General features: G+C 37.9%; 1 protein-coding gene across 3 annotated transcripts; it reads left to right on the top strand.

Annotated features, from left to right (window-relative positions):
• The first annotated feature begins 1,708 nt into the window (after window positions 1–1,708).
• LOC108707108 (phosphatidylserine decarboxylase proenzyme, mitochondrial) lies at window positions 1,709–13,736 on the top strand. Of its 3 annotated transcripts, none has more exons than XM_018244069.2 (7): window positions 1,709–1,868; window positions 6,050–6,215; window positions 7,362–7,598; window positions 8,382–8,517; window positions 8,664–8,798; window positions 10,479–10,639; window positions 12,755–13,736. In XM_018244069.2, the coding sequence occupies exons 2-7, from the start codon at window positions 6,102–6,104 to the stop codon at window positions 12,977–12,979; spliced, it is 1,008 nt and encodes a 335-aa protein (XP_018099558.1). In that variant the 5' UTR covers window positions 1,709–1,868; window positions 6,050–6,101; the 3' UTR covers window positions 12,980–13,736. The 3 variants fall into 3 exon arrangements, with proteins under 3 accessions (XP_018099558.1, XP_018099556.1, XP_018099557.1); XM_018244067.2 differs by lacking the exon at window positions 1,709–1,868 and adding an exon at window positions 4,837–5,146; XM_018244068.2 differs by lacking the exon at window positions 1,709–1,868 and adding an exon at window positions 5,458–5,576.
• Window positions 13,737–14,740: the final 1,004 nt, after the last annotated feature.

Here is a 14,740-nt window from a genome sequence, read left to right as displayed (position 1 = left end):
ATATAAAATGCATTTTTTTTTTGTGTTTGTCATCCCCAACATTTTTTTTTTAACCTCATGCTTGCCTAGTATGGTTTACTGCACTTATACAATGTAGAACCTATATTTGTAAACGAGCATTACTGTCTCTTTTAAACTACTCATCCATCTGTTGTATGGCAGTCATTTTTATTGTGTCAAGTTATTAATCAGCATAGCAGAATTACAATTAAACAAAAAACTATTTAGGCTGGAAACTTTATCTCCTTAAGATGTACACCAGTTATTGTACTAAGCCTAAGAAATGTAGTCTCCCATTCTGTTTTATGGACTGTATCCAATACAATTTGTGTATCATGGATTTATTTTTTACCGTTTTTACAAAATCTAAGTTTAAAGTTTATTGTTTCAGTCTGGCAGCTCAGTAATTCAGGCACAGACTCTAAACTGATACAATTTTGCAACATTTAGTTGATACATTTCTCAGCAGTATTAGCAAGTATTGTAACAATTCTAGCAGCTGCCTTTAATGAAAATCATGGATTCTACTCAGCAGGGCCAAAGATAAAAAAATGTATCAACTAAATTTATCAATTTAGAAAAGTTTACAGTGTTGGCGACCCCCCCTCCCAGAGCTGCTTAAGGGTAAGTCCACACTTTATTCGCCAGGCAACCAAATCTCCCCAAAACGCCCAGTGTGGCCTGACCCTTAGAAGGTGAAAAGTGAAACTTTACACCTCAATATTAGAAAAACAATCACACATAGAAAATAGAGGTAATTTGAAAAAGTCTTTATTTCTGGTAAACTATCTGAAACCAACTAAATTAAAAAAAGCGTTGGAAAGTGAACAACCCCTTTAATAATTGTGCAGCTGTACTGTTATCAGCATTATATAATCATAGATAGACAAACATGACAGACAGTGGCATTAATAGGTTTGTTTTCGCCAGTATCTTCCCTGCCTCTAAGGTTAAGGTTATAAGGTTCAACAGATTTAACCCATAGAGAGATTTAGGTTAAGGAATGCCATGTGATGAATATAATCTTGAAAGCACTTTGGTGCTGAAAACTCTCAAAGAAAGCATGCAGTGTAAATATCAACTTATGCTCCAAATTAAAAAAAACACACAGAAGGGCACTTTTGGAGAATTACAGTGTTTGTCTGAAGATTTCACATCAGGGTTAAAGGTCACCTTATTTACTAGGCCCTTAGAACCTTAGCACAAAACAAGGAATACATTTGTTGTCTCCTGTCACTATAATTGCTACAAACCACCCCAAAACCATAGGCACTGCCCAAACACTGGGGAATTTCATACATCACAGCTATCCCTAGTTTAGGCACGCTTAAGTTATCATTTGTGCTAAGACAGCGAGTTATTCTCCTCCATAAGAAGGATGGAGATACTTAGTTATGCTAAACCATGGATGATGATGATATGAGATCTGCCCCATATAAGATTGAATGGTTAATATAATAACGTTCTTTTTGGAAGATATCCCACGGCAGCCTATGCATGAGCTATTATTTAATACTTTTTGTTGTAATACTCTGTATTAAAGAATGCCTCAAAGTGGTTTGGTTAATATCCTGAGTGCACCTGAATCGCTTGCAAGGCTCGGGGAGAATTTCAAGGCCAGGCTTTATTTAAGTTATTTATTTATCTATACCTAAAAACTCAGTGTTTTTGTATAATTTTATTCTTACGCAGATGGAAGAAAATTACATGCTGCATCCACAAACCTGGCTGTCCAAATACGACCTTTCTACATCTTACTGGGGACTGGTGGCAGCTATGCAGGCTACAAACAGTATGAAAGCTACTAGGATAGTCGCTTGGAGAAATTAGGTATAGAGGTGCCCCCAAAAGTGGCACAAACATGGGAGGTAGGAACTGCTATTCTTGCATTTTTGTTTTTTTATTATTATTATCACAAATTATAAAATGGTGCAGTGTTTGTTTACCTGAGTATATTTTGGGTTACATACGTATAAGCTAAATTTTATTTTGTCCTTCCAGATTGGCAATTTTTAGATAACATCCAAGAAGGCTATTGAAATTCTGGGCACAGGTTCTTGGGTTTCCTTTTCCTTCTTTGGTAATTTTATATAGTTTTAAACATAAAGCCTTCACTTTGACTCCTATTGTAGGTTGGTAGACTTCTTTTTCTATATTTCTCTACTCTGTATCAAGGCTGGATTTTGCCATCTCTTGACTCTCTTGAATGACTTTTATTTAATGTCCAGCTGGTGGCCTAGATGTAGCTGTCCACTGGATTTTATGACCCCAAGTCTACTCAGGGGCTCCATAGACATCTTTGTATAGAGTAATCATTTTAATAGCAAATGGCTCTCTAACACATGGTATGGCATATAACTACTACACTATATGAAAAAAGTGGCACAGTGCTGGCCTTTTTGTGAAGCAGAACGGCAGCTGTGTTTTTTCATAATTAATATCTGTTGTGTAGTTGAGTATGCAGAATGGTCTCCTTAGCCATTCTGGCAACTGAAATGTTGATATTTGAGAAAACTGTTATATAGTGGCAACCTATTTTCTGAAATACAAACGTGTTTTTTTTTTCCTGATAAGTAGTAAACAAATGACACCATAGAGCTCATCTTAATTGATGAGTTGCTTATGGGCTACACGTACTTAAAAAGTGCCTTAATTCTAACATACCTTAATTCTAATGTGTTAGGTTTAGGTGTATACATATAATATAAATACATATAAATATAACATAGGATGTGAGTTTGCACAGGGTCATACAGAACTCATTTAAAACCCTGCACTAAAGCTGTGCAGAATATTATAACTCTACAGGTGAACAAATTGCTCTCATGGCAAAATTGTCCTATTTTTAAATCAGCACAATGTCAATGCAAATCAATGAATGCTAGTGCTGTGTACCCCATGCAAGTGTTCACTTGTGATTTTTTGTCAGCAGTTGCAACTCTTTCTGATGTATATAAAGAACCAGAATGCATGAGGCTTCTGTGGACCTCAAATGACATAGGCGTAGAACAGAACAAATGGAATTATTTAGATATGTTTTTGAGCTATGAAAAATGAATGCCGCAACCTTAGGAAATACAGAAAATGATTCTCAGGCTGTCCGTACTTGTTTTTAGAGATTCTAACAGAATACCTTAAAGAGATTCTGTCGTAATTTTCTGTCGCAAGTGTATTTTTTTTTTTTAAGTTGTAATATTGGTGTGTAGGCTCCATCTCAGGTAATTTTGCCTGGGACCTAGATTTTACCAATGAGTTCTGTTCTTAGATCTACCAGGCAGCTGTTATCTTGTTTCAGGGAGCTGTTTTCTGGCTACCTTCCCATTGTTCTGCTGATGGGCTGCTGGGGAGGGGGTGATATCACTCCAACTTGCAGTAAAGAGTGACTGAAGATAATCAGAGCACAAGTCACATGACTGGGGGCAGCTAGGAAACTAGCCCCATGTCAGATTTCAAAGTTAAATATAAAAAAAATCAGTTTACGTTTGATAAACAGATTTCAGTGCAGAATTCTGCTGGAACAGGAATTTAAAAAAAATTTTAATTTAAATTTAAAAAAAAAATTCTTTCTTATGACAGTATCCCTTTAATAAGGTAAATATACACCCCCTCAATGGTTTAGTGATAATTGGTGATCATATTGTTGCTGTTTTTATATTTCTGTTTCTTGTTTAAAAAATTTAGAAATTTTAATTTCCAGTCTATGGACATTAAAGGAAAACTAAACCCCCAAAATGAATACTTAAGCAACAGATAGTTTATATCAAATTGAATGACATATTAAAGAATCTTACCAAACTGGAATATATATTTACATAAATATTGCCCTTTTACATCTCTTGCCTTGAACCACCATTTTGTGACTATCTGTGCTGCCTCAGAGATCACCTGACCAGAAATACAACACTAACTGTAACAGGAAGAAGTGAGGAAGCAAAAGACACAACTCTGTCTGTTAATTGGCTCATGTGACCTTACCTTTGGTTTTTATGTGAATTTTTTATAAAATGGCAATTTTCTATTTATGATTACCCAATGGCACATACTACTAAAAAGGTATATTATTATGATAATGGTTCATTTACATGAAGCAGGGTTTGACACATGAGCTGTTTTACTCAGTATCTTTTAATAGAGACCTACATTGTTTGGGGGGTATAGTTTTCCTTTAACTTTTTGGTAGTTCTGTTCCTAAAGTTGAGTTAAATATGTGCCAGTGGCCACCTTCCACTGGCACATATATGAGATTGGAGGATAGAACAGCACCACTAAATATTAAAAATAAAAATGCCTTTATTACAGTGACATTTCAGGCCTCATTCGCCCCTTTATAAAGCTTGATAAACTGCCGAATGAGGCCTGAAATGTCGCTGTAATGCCCCAAAAAGTGCAGTAAAGGCATTTTTATTTTTAATATTTAATGGTGCTGTTCTATCCTCCAGCCTACAGTTGAGTAGATGCAATTGATAATGGTCAAAAAAAGGATGCCAAAATGGAATTGATATTCTGCATCTTTTAATTATTAGTGTGGTGATGCTAATGGTATCAATGTTATAAAAATGTAAAATAATGTTTGATTATATATGATTTGTGTATATAAGAAAGAAATTGTTGATCTTCTTATCTTACTCTTGCTTAAATGCAACTTCTGAGCAAAGATTTCTTGACAGGAAGTTTAATTAGGGAAAAAGGGCATAAAGCCACTGATAAGCATCAAAAAAGACTTCCGATGCAGTAGGAAGGCTGTTCTGTTTAGAGGTCTGTCTATATGCGGAATGAATGACAGCATCTGGGATGAGTTGGGAGGAGCGACGTTGGAAACCTGCTTATCCCTGAGAATAGCAGAGCATTAGTCTGTGTCGTCACATCCTCCACTGGGCTAGGAGGCAGCAGAGACCAGCGGCCTCAGACCTGATGATGTGCCTGTCACTGAGTGGCCAGCTGGCTCCTGACTTATACCCGAGGACATGGTGAGATGTCGAAAGCCTCCTTCCCAATCTTCAACGCGCTGTAGCCTGCGCAAAGTAAAACTTCATGTTCGCAAAACAAGATCTGCCAGTGCTAGCAGCTGGGCCAGAGAAGAGAAGACAGAACAATCAGAACCTGCAAAACCCGAAAATACCATCCCCAACAGACGGACACGCTTCAGGTATCCTCAGAATGCAGGTCACCTGAGCCAGAGAGAGGGCAGTGAAAGCCGTAGCTAAGCTATTGTTTGGCCTAATTAGGTGAAAGCTTCTTATGCGTTGAGCTGAATGTGCGGGGGAAGGGTTGATGCTACTGTGATGCTACTGTGCAGGCAGCCATGCAGAAAAGAAGCTGGCTCAGCATGTACTGTATCAACAAGGCACAAAGGATGCAAGGAATGTGCCTCTGAAAAAGAATGGTTAGTGGAAGAGGCAGCTAGGCAGGGATTGGTCAGCAGCAATCTGCAGAGAAGGGAGGGAGCAGTAGGAGGCCCTGAATCGTGGGTACCTCTTATTCTGGGATTCTCACAATGGACTAGAGTCTGTTCTGAGGATTTTTGTTCTGTGGAAGTGCCAGTACCAGCTGTCTGTGGAAACAACTGTTCTTTTGATGTAAGACTGGATTTGGGGTGTGGGTTATGTGGGTTAGCATTGTTTACAAGTACATTCTTCTCTTTACTGTAATAATGCATCCTGCCATAATCTGAGTTTGAAGGGATGAAAAAGACAGTGATGCTTCTCTGAATCTGTACTTGTTCTTGTCTTCTTGGGTTATAAGTCCAGTTTAGTGCCGTACATTCAGAACAGGACTGCCTCTATGAAGAGAAACAATAGTATGAGATGATTTATTTTTGGTGGGTGCTAATTCCATAACGTTGTGATACAGCAAAGCTGTTCTTGTTGGTTGAATATTGATTGCAATAAAAACAGAATGTGTGCAATAGCTAAAACTAAATTTGATTAGTACGTAAGGTACTAGAATGTCTCTGTAAGCAGCAGCTCTCAACCTGTACAATGTTTGTTGTGTTACTGTTGTCTTCTATGTAACAGAATTTGTGCTTTGTCACTTGTGTCTGATTTCACAGGATACAGTTCCCCCAGCTGGCACTCAGAAGGAGGTTGGGGCAGCTGACCTGCATGTCTAGATCCGCTCTGAAACTGCGCTCCTGGCCTCTCACTATCCTTTATTACCTTCTACCTTTTGCTGTACTTAAACCCTTGGTGACAGTGGGATGGCGTCCTACAAGCAGGGTAAGTGACCTGGTAGCTTCTTGAATGGATGCAAGTGCACTATAGATAGATAGAAGAATAATCTATATTTGTCCACGGTATTATGAGGCAAACACTTTGATGGTGGTGGAAACGATACTGACTATTTACTGGATATGCTGTGCCTATACCTCTGTGCTATGAAGATTCTTTTGGCTTTGTCATTATATTATGTCTATATTGCTTATTATCTGGATACTGTCAAGAGACCACAGCTCCTTGTGGAAAGCCTGATATCTACTGACACAGATTTTGTAAATGCTAATCTGTATGCTGGCGCTATGTCCTATGGAAGCTCCAAATTTGTGAAACCATCAACAACCCATTTTGCTGTTCTGCTTTAAGTTCCACTTTCTTCCCTGTCCCACCCAGTACAGTGAGCATTTCAGCACTGTTTTATGGAACTTCTGTATCACCTTCATTGAAAGTCTCTCTCTCTCTGTTGTCAACATCTGTGTTATAAGTTAGTACTTGCCACAGACATGTAAGCTTCTTTCCTATTGTGCAGTCATCATTTCAGTTTAGAACTTTCTGTTCTCTGAATCAGTTGTCCTTCTCAGGATTCAGAACCTGGAATGCTAAGTTTATAAACAGCCAAGAAGATACTACTCTTAATAGCAATGTGTGTGAAGCTTTCTTTTTACAAAAGTGGAAAAGCATTCCCTTGCATTAAAACCTATCCACTCAGATGTAACTGCTTTACTAAAATACAGACACTACTAAATAATAAATGCAATAGTAAGTTTGTTTTGGGGGAACATCTGCTTTATAGTGAAACTGGTATTTTACATGATGTGGGTTTCCCCTGAAAACATTTAGGAACTTCTAACTCAATTATATTTCAGCCTTGCTAAATATTAAAGCTGAATGTTCTTATAACCTTGAGACAAAAATTGTGCCTTTTGATTTAATGAACAATCGTGTAAGCCTGCTAATTCATCCAACATGCTGTTCTTTTTATATGTGAGCACATAATTCTACAATATCTATGATTGTGTTTGTGTTTACAAATGACCTTATATACTTACATACCTTATATAGTTTATAAAATATTATATACTATGGGGAAATGATTGTATAATATAGAAGCAAGCTTTTAAACACTACCATTGATCCCCTTTCCTTTAGGTTGCTCTTTACAAATCAGTGCCAACGCGGCTGCTCTCCAGGGCTTGGGGACGTCTGAATCAGGTGGAACTCCCAACATGGCTAAGGAAACCAGTATACAGTTTATACATCTGGACATTTGGTGTGAACATGAAGGAGGCTGCAGTGGAAGATCTTCACCAGTACCGTAATCTCAGCGAGTTTTTTCGCAGGAAACTGAAGCCACAAGTCCGGCCAGTCTGTGATTCCCATAGTGTGGTAGGTCAAGAGAGGGACACATTCTAATACACTGCTGCCACTTAAAGGGGAACTTTCAGGAAAATGAAAATTTAATATAAGCTTTATCATACTGAAATAAGAAACTTTGTAAATGCGATTAATTAAAAATTCTGTACTGTTTCTAAAATCAAGTTCATCTTCTCTCAGCATCTGTTTCTCTTCATTCTCTCTTCATGCAAGAGTTGGGTGTCAGTCATTGATAGTTAGATCCAATATATCTTATAGGGGGCTTCTTTTGCCTATAAGATGTAGTAGAGCTCCCTCTATTAAAATCACCAGACATCATGTCTCTCTACATGCAGAATTTTTGCAAAAGGCAGTTATTTTGTTAGATTTTGTTTGCACTGGAATCAGTTATTTGAGTGAGCTCTAATTCATCTGTTAGGAAAGGAAGCCCCCCCACCTATAAGATATATTGGATATAACTGGTAATGATTATCTGATAGCCAACTCCTGCATGAAGGCAGAATGAAGAGAAACATGCTGAGGGAGGGATTATGAAAATTAACTTGATTATTTTAGAAACAGTACAGAATTTTGTGGTTGTTTTTACAAAGTTTCTTATTTCATTATGCTGAAACTTATATTACATTTTTATTTTTGCGATAGTTCCCCTTTAATACCTGCATTTCATGCACTGTGACACACTAACGGATTTCTGCTTTTCCTGGGTTAAAATATTTGTTATTGCCATGACCCTTCCCATCCGGGTAATTGCAATACACAAGTATCGGACTTATGTTATATATTTCTGCTTCTCAGATCAGCCCCTCAGATGGTAAAATTCTGCACTTTGGTAGAGTGAAAAACTGTGTGGTGGAACAAGTGAAAGGTGTAACTTACTCTCTGGAATCCTTCCTGGGGCCCCAAACCTGGACTGAAAATCAACTCCAAAAGAGTAAGATCTGTAATATTGTGTGGTGCGAGTGGCTTTAATTAACCTGGCAGCAATAATCTATGCAAATCCTTGTAAAAATCGACTCTAGCCAGATAAGTACTACACTTTTACACTAGAATTTACTGTATGTTTCTTTTGGTTTATAGGTTCCTTCCAAGACCAACTGGTTACGCAGGAGGGAAATGAACTGTATCACTGTGTCATTTACTTGGCTCCTGGGGACTATCATTGCTTTCACTCTCCCACAGATTGGAATGTGCATCATAGGAGGCATTTTCCAGGTATGTTCTATTAAAAGTGAACTTCTGCTAATACAAATCCTCACCTTTAACTGTCTCACCAGAGTAAGTATCTGTGGAGGAACCATTTTGTGTGAAGGAACTGGAATCATCAAAATATAGCACCAAATACAGGTATAGTACCTGTTATGCAGAATGCTCAGGACCTGGGATTTTCCGTATAACAGATCTTTCTGTAATTTGGATCATCATACCTTAGGTCTACTAGAAAATCATATAAATATTAAATAAACCCAATAGGCTGGTTTTGCTTCCAAAAATGATTAATTATCTCTTAGTTTGGGTCAAGTAAAAGGTACTGTTTTATTATTACAGAGAAAAGGGAAATTATTTTTTAAAAAACTGTATTAATTTGATAAAATTGAGTCTATGGGAGAAGGCCTTTCTGTAATTTGGAGCTTTCTGGATAACAGGTTTCCAGATAATGGATCCCAAACCTGTACTATATTAATATATCTTTTATTGAGAATAAAGCGTGACACAAAACCTATAGGGGTCCCTCTGCTTCCCCAAGAATACTGTACCTTGGCTAAGGCCTCTTAATGGTCAGTTTTCCTTCTTTCCCATTGAGGTGGATTTTTGATGCAATACACCGAGGGAGAACTTAGGATTTGATATGGTCTTTTCTTAAATTGCGTTCCACTTGAGTTTGGGGCTTCCTTGTAGCAGAGTACAAAGTCATTTAAAAGATCAGGCTGCCCTTGCATGAAAAATTCACTTCAAGTTAATTTTAGGCCCAAAACTTTAAAAAGTTGCAAGGTTTGCTTCCTCTGTAGTTACACCACTGTTGTCCACTGGAATGTGACATATCTGAATGCTCATGGGTACACACAGCCATATAAAGTGAACTCATTACGCTTAGGCATTTATGTGTGCTCAGAACACTAAAATAAAAAAATAAAAAAAACATTCTGTGTAAGAGACCTAAGGGAGACATACAAGGCCACCAGACAGGAGTTGGGATAATGGAGAGCTACAACGAAGAGCTGGTCACTGCTCCTCTTTTAATTAAAAAAGATGCCTAGAATTTAATTCACCCCATTCCTCATTTAGAGGGGTTGTTCACCTTCCAAACACTTTTTTCGGGATGGCACTCGTTTTCCGAAGTTGCCTCACGAGGAAACTTCGGGCGAAATTAGAAAATGAATTGCCCCAAGCGCCATCCAGCCAGCGATTTACATTATAGCCGCCGGGGAGGCATTTTGGGGAGATTAGTTGCTCCGAAGAAGAGGAGATCAGTCCCCGGTTGACTAATCTCCCTGAAACGCAGCGTGTGTCTCTGCCCTAAATTGATACATTTCTCAGCAGCATCTCTGGAATATTAGCAACTATTGTATCAATTCTAACAGCTGCCTTTAATGAAAACTATTGATTCTGCTCAGCAGGGACAAAGATAAGAAATGTATCAACTAAATGTATCAATTTAGAACAGTTTACAGGGTCGGCAACCCCCCTCCCAGAGCTGCTTTAGAAAAGTAAAAAATTGCACTTTACATATTAATATTAGAAAACCGGTGACACTTAGAAAATGTAAAGCAATTGGAAAAAGTCGTTATTTCTGGTGATCTGTCTGAAAACAACTAGTTGTTTGAAGGTAAACAACCCCTTTAATATAGCTTTTACTTATCAAAATTGCGTTAACTCTTAAACCTTGTGTTGCAGGATCTCTCATGTCTGTAAACCCAGGTGTGGCCAGATGGATTAAAGAACTATTTTGTTACAATGAGCGTGTTGTTCTCACTGGAGGTTGGAAGCATGGCTTTTTCTCCCTCACAGCTGTTGGAGCTACAAATGTGGGCTCTATCCAGATATATTTTGACAGGGTAAGTACTAGGAGTATCTTGGTCTTTATTGCACAACCGTTAACAGAATTAAGTATTTATGGAAATCTGTTTTGTAGCAACAATTGGCATCATATTTGTTCCAGATTCAGTTAATGTAATTTGTAAATTCTTGCAGGATCTATATCCACTTGGTTATTTTTCAAAAAAAGCTTTAATTATGTAAGGTTTTAATTCTCAGCCTTCTCATACTGGAATCTGCTGGAACAGAAATACCCTTCAGCCCCCAGCAGCAAATTCCACATTATTAATGCCATTGTTGTGGAACAATTTCTTTTGTTTGTTAGTTATAGTGATTGTACAAAATCACAGATTCTCATACATCACATTGTATAAAATATAAAAGATTACCTTCCTCTAAATGAACTGGCTTGGTTTGGCCAATTTTTGGTCAACTTTCCTGTGGCCATGTATGAATTCCAGCTGACCACCTGACCCCACTCTCATAGTTCTGTGGCCTGACATCGTGTGTGGAGGAAGTGTTGCTTGTTTATGAATAGTGGCTTTATTTGAAATCTCAAGTACAGGGTTATAGCCCAGATTGTACATCCTTTGCCATTGAAATATCTGTAATTCCCCACTTGCAGGGCTTATATATTGGTTTATTTCAGTTTGTGCCACAAAAAGTCTTTTTCTGGCTGCTTAAATTTCATGTTCCTGTTATTCAGGTTTGTAGTCTGTCCGTTGCAAATGGTGATGGGTGATGAATGCTTTGTGAGTAACTGTGTGGCCTTTCCCTGGTCACCAAATTTGTTTTAACTTGTAGGGGGGCTTTGACCACCAATTTTTTAAAATAAACTTTTATGGGTGTCCCTGGTGCCACAGTTTTTTTTAACTTCTATGGGGGACCTGACCATCAATGGCTTTTTATAACTTGTGTGAGGGGGGGGTTACCGTTTTTAGCGCTGATGTTTTTTTTAAAAAAAAATTGGTGATCAGGGCCCCCCTATAAGTTAAAAAAAAAACATTTGCGACCAGGGCCCCCCATAAAAGTTGTTTTTTTTTTTAAAAAAAAAACATTGGTGCTCAGGGGCCCCCCTGCAAGTAAAAAAAAAAATTGGCCAGATCCCCCCAAAGTTTTTAAAAAATTGCTTGCCAGGGTTTAGTGTCTAAGGGGGTCCTTTAAGAATAAATCCCGGTAAAGCTTTACAGGGATTGGATAAGGGGGTCCAATCCCAATGCAGATTTACTGGGACTTATTCTTAAAGGATCAATGAGGTTACAGCAAATCTTAATAGGAGAAAATCTTCCGTGCACAGAGCTGCTGTGCAGCATGCTGAAAGCAGGGGGCCCGGCTAATCAAGTAAGTGAAGCATGGCCGGGCCCCCCCCCTTAGACACAAAATCCTGCGGGCCTGGGACAACGGTTCCCCCCTGTGGGCGGCCCTGTCTGTGTGTGGGGGGAGGGTTTTTCCCTACTTTAAGTTAACTTTTAGTATGTTCTAGAATGGCCATTTATAAGGAACTTTTCAGTTAGTCTTCATTATTTATTTTTATAGGTTTTGAATTATTTGCATTCTTCTGACTTTTCAGCTTTTAAATGGGGGTCACTGATCCCATCTAAAAACAAATTCTCGAACACTTTTTATTTCTCCTCTTTCTATTCAGGCCCTCTCCTATTCATATTTCTTTTTCCAGTTTGATTTGCTGCCCCCGTGGCTACACAGCAGCTGGTTTATATAAACAATAGTAGTGATTGTGAAGCAAACACACCAGTTTTACCAGTGCAGAGCAACACTGCATTATATTTTAATTACTTTGATACACTTTTAGTTTTTAGTGTTACTGGTCCGTTAACAAACGTGTTGATTGTTGTATTTAGAACAGGATTGTATTTTTTTTTTCTTCAATATTCTTTATTTTCAAGTTTATGGGGAGGGGGTTCAAAGATTGTATTACATTGTATTATATCATAATGTTTTGAGACAAAATCACAACAGCGGTTTATTATCTGAACAATATCTCAATATTTTAAACATATGATTAAGATATTCCCATTATTTATGGCCTAAGTGCTCTCTATTGCACTTCGTGGTCTTTTTTTTTTCTCTGTCAGGATAAGCTATTATTAACTAAGATCTTCTGATTCCTCTTTTAGGATCTACAGACAAACCGCCCTCGATATAACAAAGGTTCTTACAATGATCTCAGCTACGTAACGAACAATACACAAGATGGGATTGTTATGCGGAAGGGAGACCAGCTAGGAGAATTCAACCTTGGTTCCACCATAGTCCTTATTTTTGAGGCACCAAAAGATTTCAACTTTAACTTGAAGCCTGGACAGAAGATTCACTTTGGGGAAGCTGTAGGATCCTTGTAGCAGGAATCCAACATTTTAATTTAAAGATGGGTAAAACAGGGAAGGATCATATGCGTAGAATTGTGGTGCTAGGGGACTCACATTAGTGTCTCTTTGCCAGCTAAACCATATGATTATGCACCTTAAGGACAAACAGAGGGCATGCAGATTATGGCCATATGCTATGCCCACTGCCACGCACCAGCCTCGTTATTGTCCCACACAGCACTTTTCTCTTTGACTCCTTTCCCATGACCATTTGGTGTGGGTTACAGGGCTTTCGTGTATTTTTTTTTTTTGTGGGAGCAATCATTACATTTATGATTTGTTTGTGTATATATATATAATATATATATATATATATATATATATATATATATATATATATATATATATATATATATATATATATTTGATTCATTTAAAGGAGGTCATGCAATCATAGAAAGCTATATGCCGAAAGAAAATTGTCAACCTCAGGGAAGTACTATGCCTAAGGAAGCCATTAGGAGGACAACGATACAAAGCTGGCACGTGAGAGAAAGATGCTGTGGAACTGCTGCTTCTGATTGCTTGGGATGAAGGACTGTGGTCTCAGCACTAAAGATTTGGACGAGGATCATTCTGATTTTAGCCTACAAAGTGCAACCTTGCCTGGGGCAACTCAAGCACATTTATTTTATTTTTTTTGGTACATCAGAGAAGGGTGTGATTTTGTTTTAATACATTAACCCATTTAATAGCTGACCTTTTGAAATAAAATGGATAAACTAAGTAACCTTTGTTGTCTCATAGAGATCTGTATTATAGAAAAGCATGCAGCATTGGAAAATTATAACAATGAATCCATTGATGCTCTGATCTCCTGAAGGTGGATATAAATCTGCAGTTGTCTCTTGTCTGCGATTCGCACCTGTCGGCGTCCGTCGTCACTTTAAGCTGTGAGAAGCAAAAAGTCAAACAAGTCTGTCATTGTGTGCAGCCTCTGTGCTTAAAGGATCAGTAACATCAATTTTTCTTATGAAAAAAATCGTTCGTGCAGAACGAAAAAAAAACACAAATACATATTAAACTTTTAAATCGCTAAGTTTTTATTAAGAAATAACTTACCGAAACTCCGCTTGCTCTCCTTTTCAGAAAAGGCGACACGGCGACGATTCATCATGCGGTGCTCGATTTCTTCTCCCTGGCTATCTCCTACAAGGAAAGCAGGGAGGAGAAATCGAGCGCCGCACGATGGATTGCCGAATCATTTAAAAGTGATTTAAAAGTTTAATATGTCAGTGGTTTTTTTTTCGTTTTATACTAACAAATTTTCATGCATGGAGTAATGAATCAACTGCAGAACACAAAACAAATATGACATGCAAGCTGAACATTGACTGTTTGTAAGTACATGCCCAAAAGGGAAGCCTGATTCGTGTGTGCACCTTGGGTGGATCCAATTAACCTTTTTTTTTTTTTCTGAACACCTTTTAACCCTATTGTGGCTGGATTGCCCTTATCAGACAACATAAAACAGTATTGCCCTATGTGCGCTTCCTTCTCTTTTCTCTTTTAGATATTTTGCAGTACTGACCAACTTTGTGTGAGAGTTGGAATTAAGGAAGCAGCAAAGATATTTAGTGAAGTGGTGCAGTATTGATAAAAAGCCTCTCCGTGTGCTTTTAATTGCCATTAGCTTATACATTTTGGTTGGGTTCTGAATGAAGAGAAGAGTCAACTACTCTCAACAAAGATGATATTTCTGGTAGCTCTCTTTAACACCAGGTTGGGATTGGT

Source organism: Xenopus laevis, chromosome 1S (assembly GCF_017654675.1).
Source record: "Xenopus laevis strain J_2021 chromosome 1S, Xenopus_laevis_v10.1, whole genome shotgun sequence".
In the NCBI taxonomy this organism is placed as follows: domain Eukaryota; kingdom Metazoa; phylum Chordata; class Amphibia; order Anura; family Pipidae; genus Xenopus; species Xenopus laevis.
Note: the sequence above shows the minus strand (reverse complement) of the source record. Positions and strands in the feature narration are given on the sequence as shown.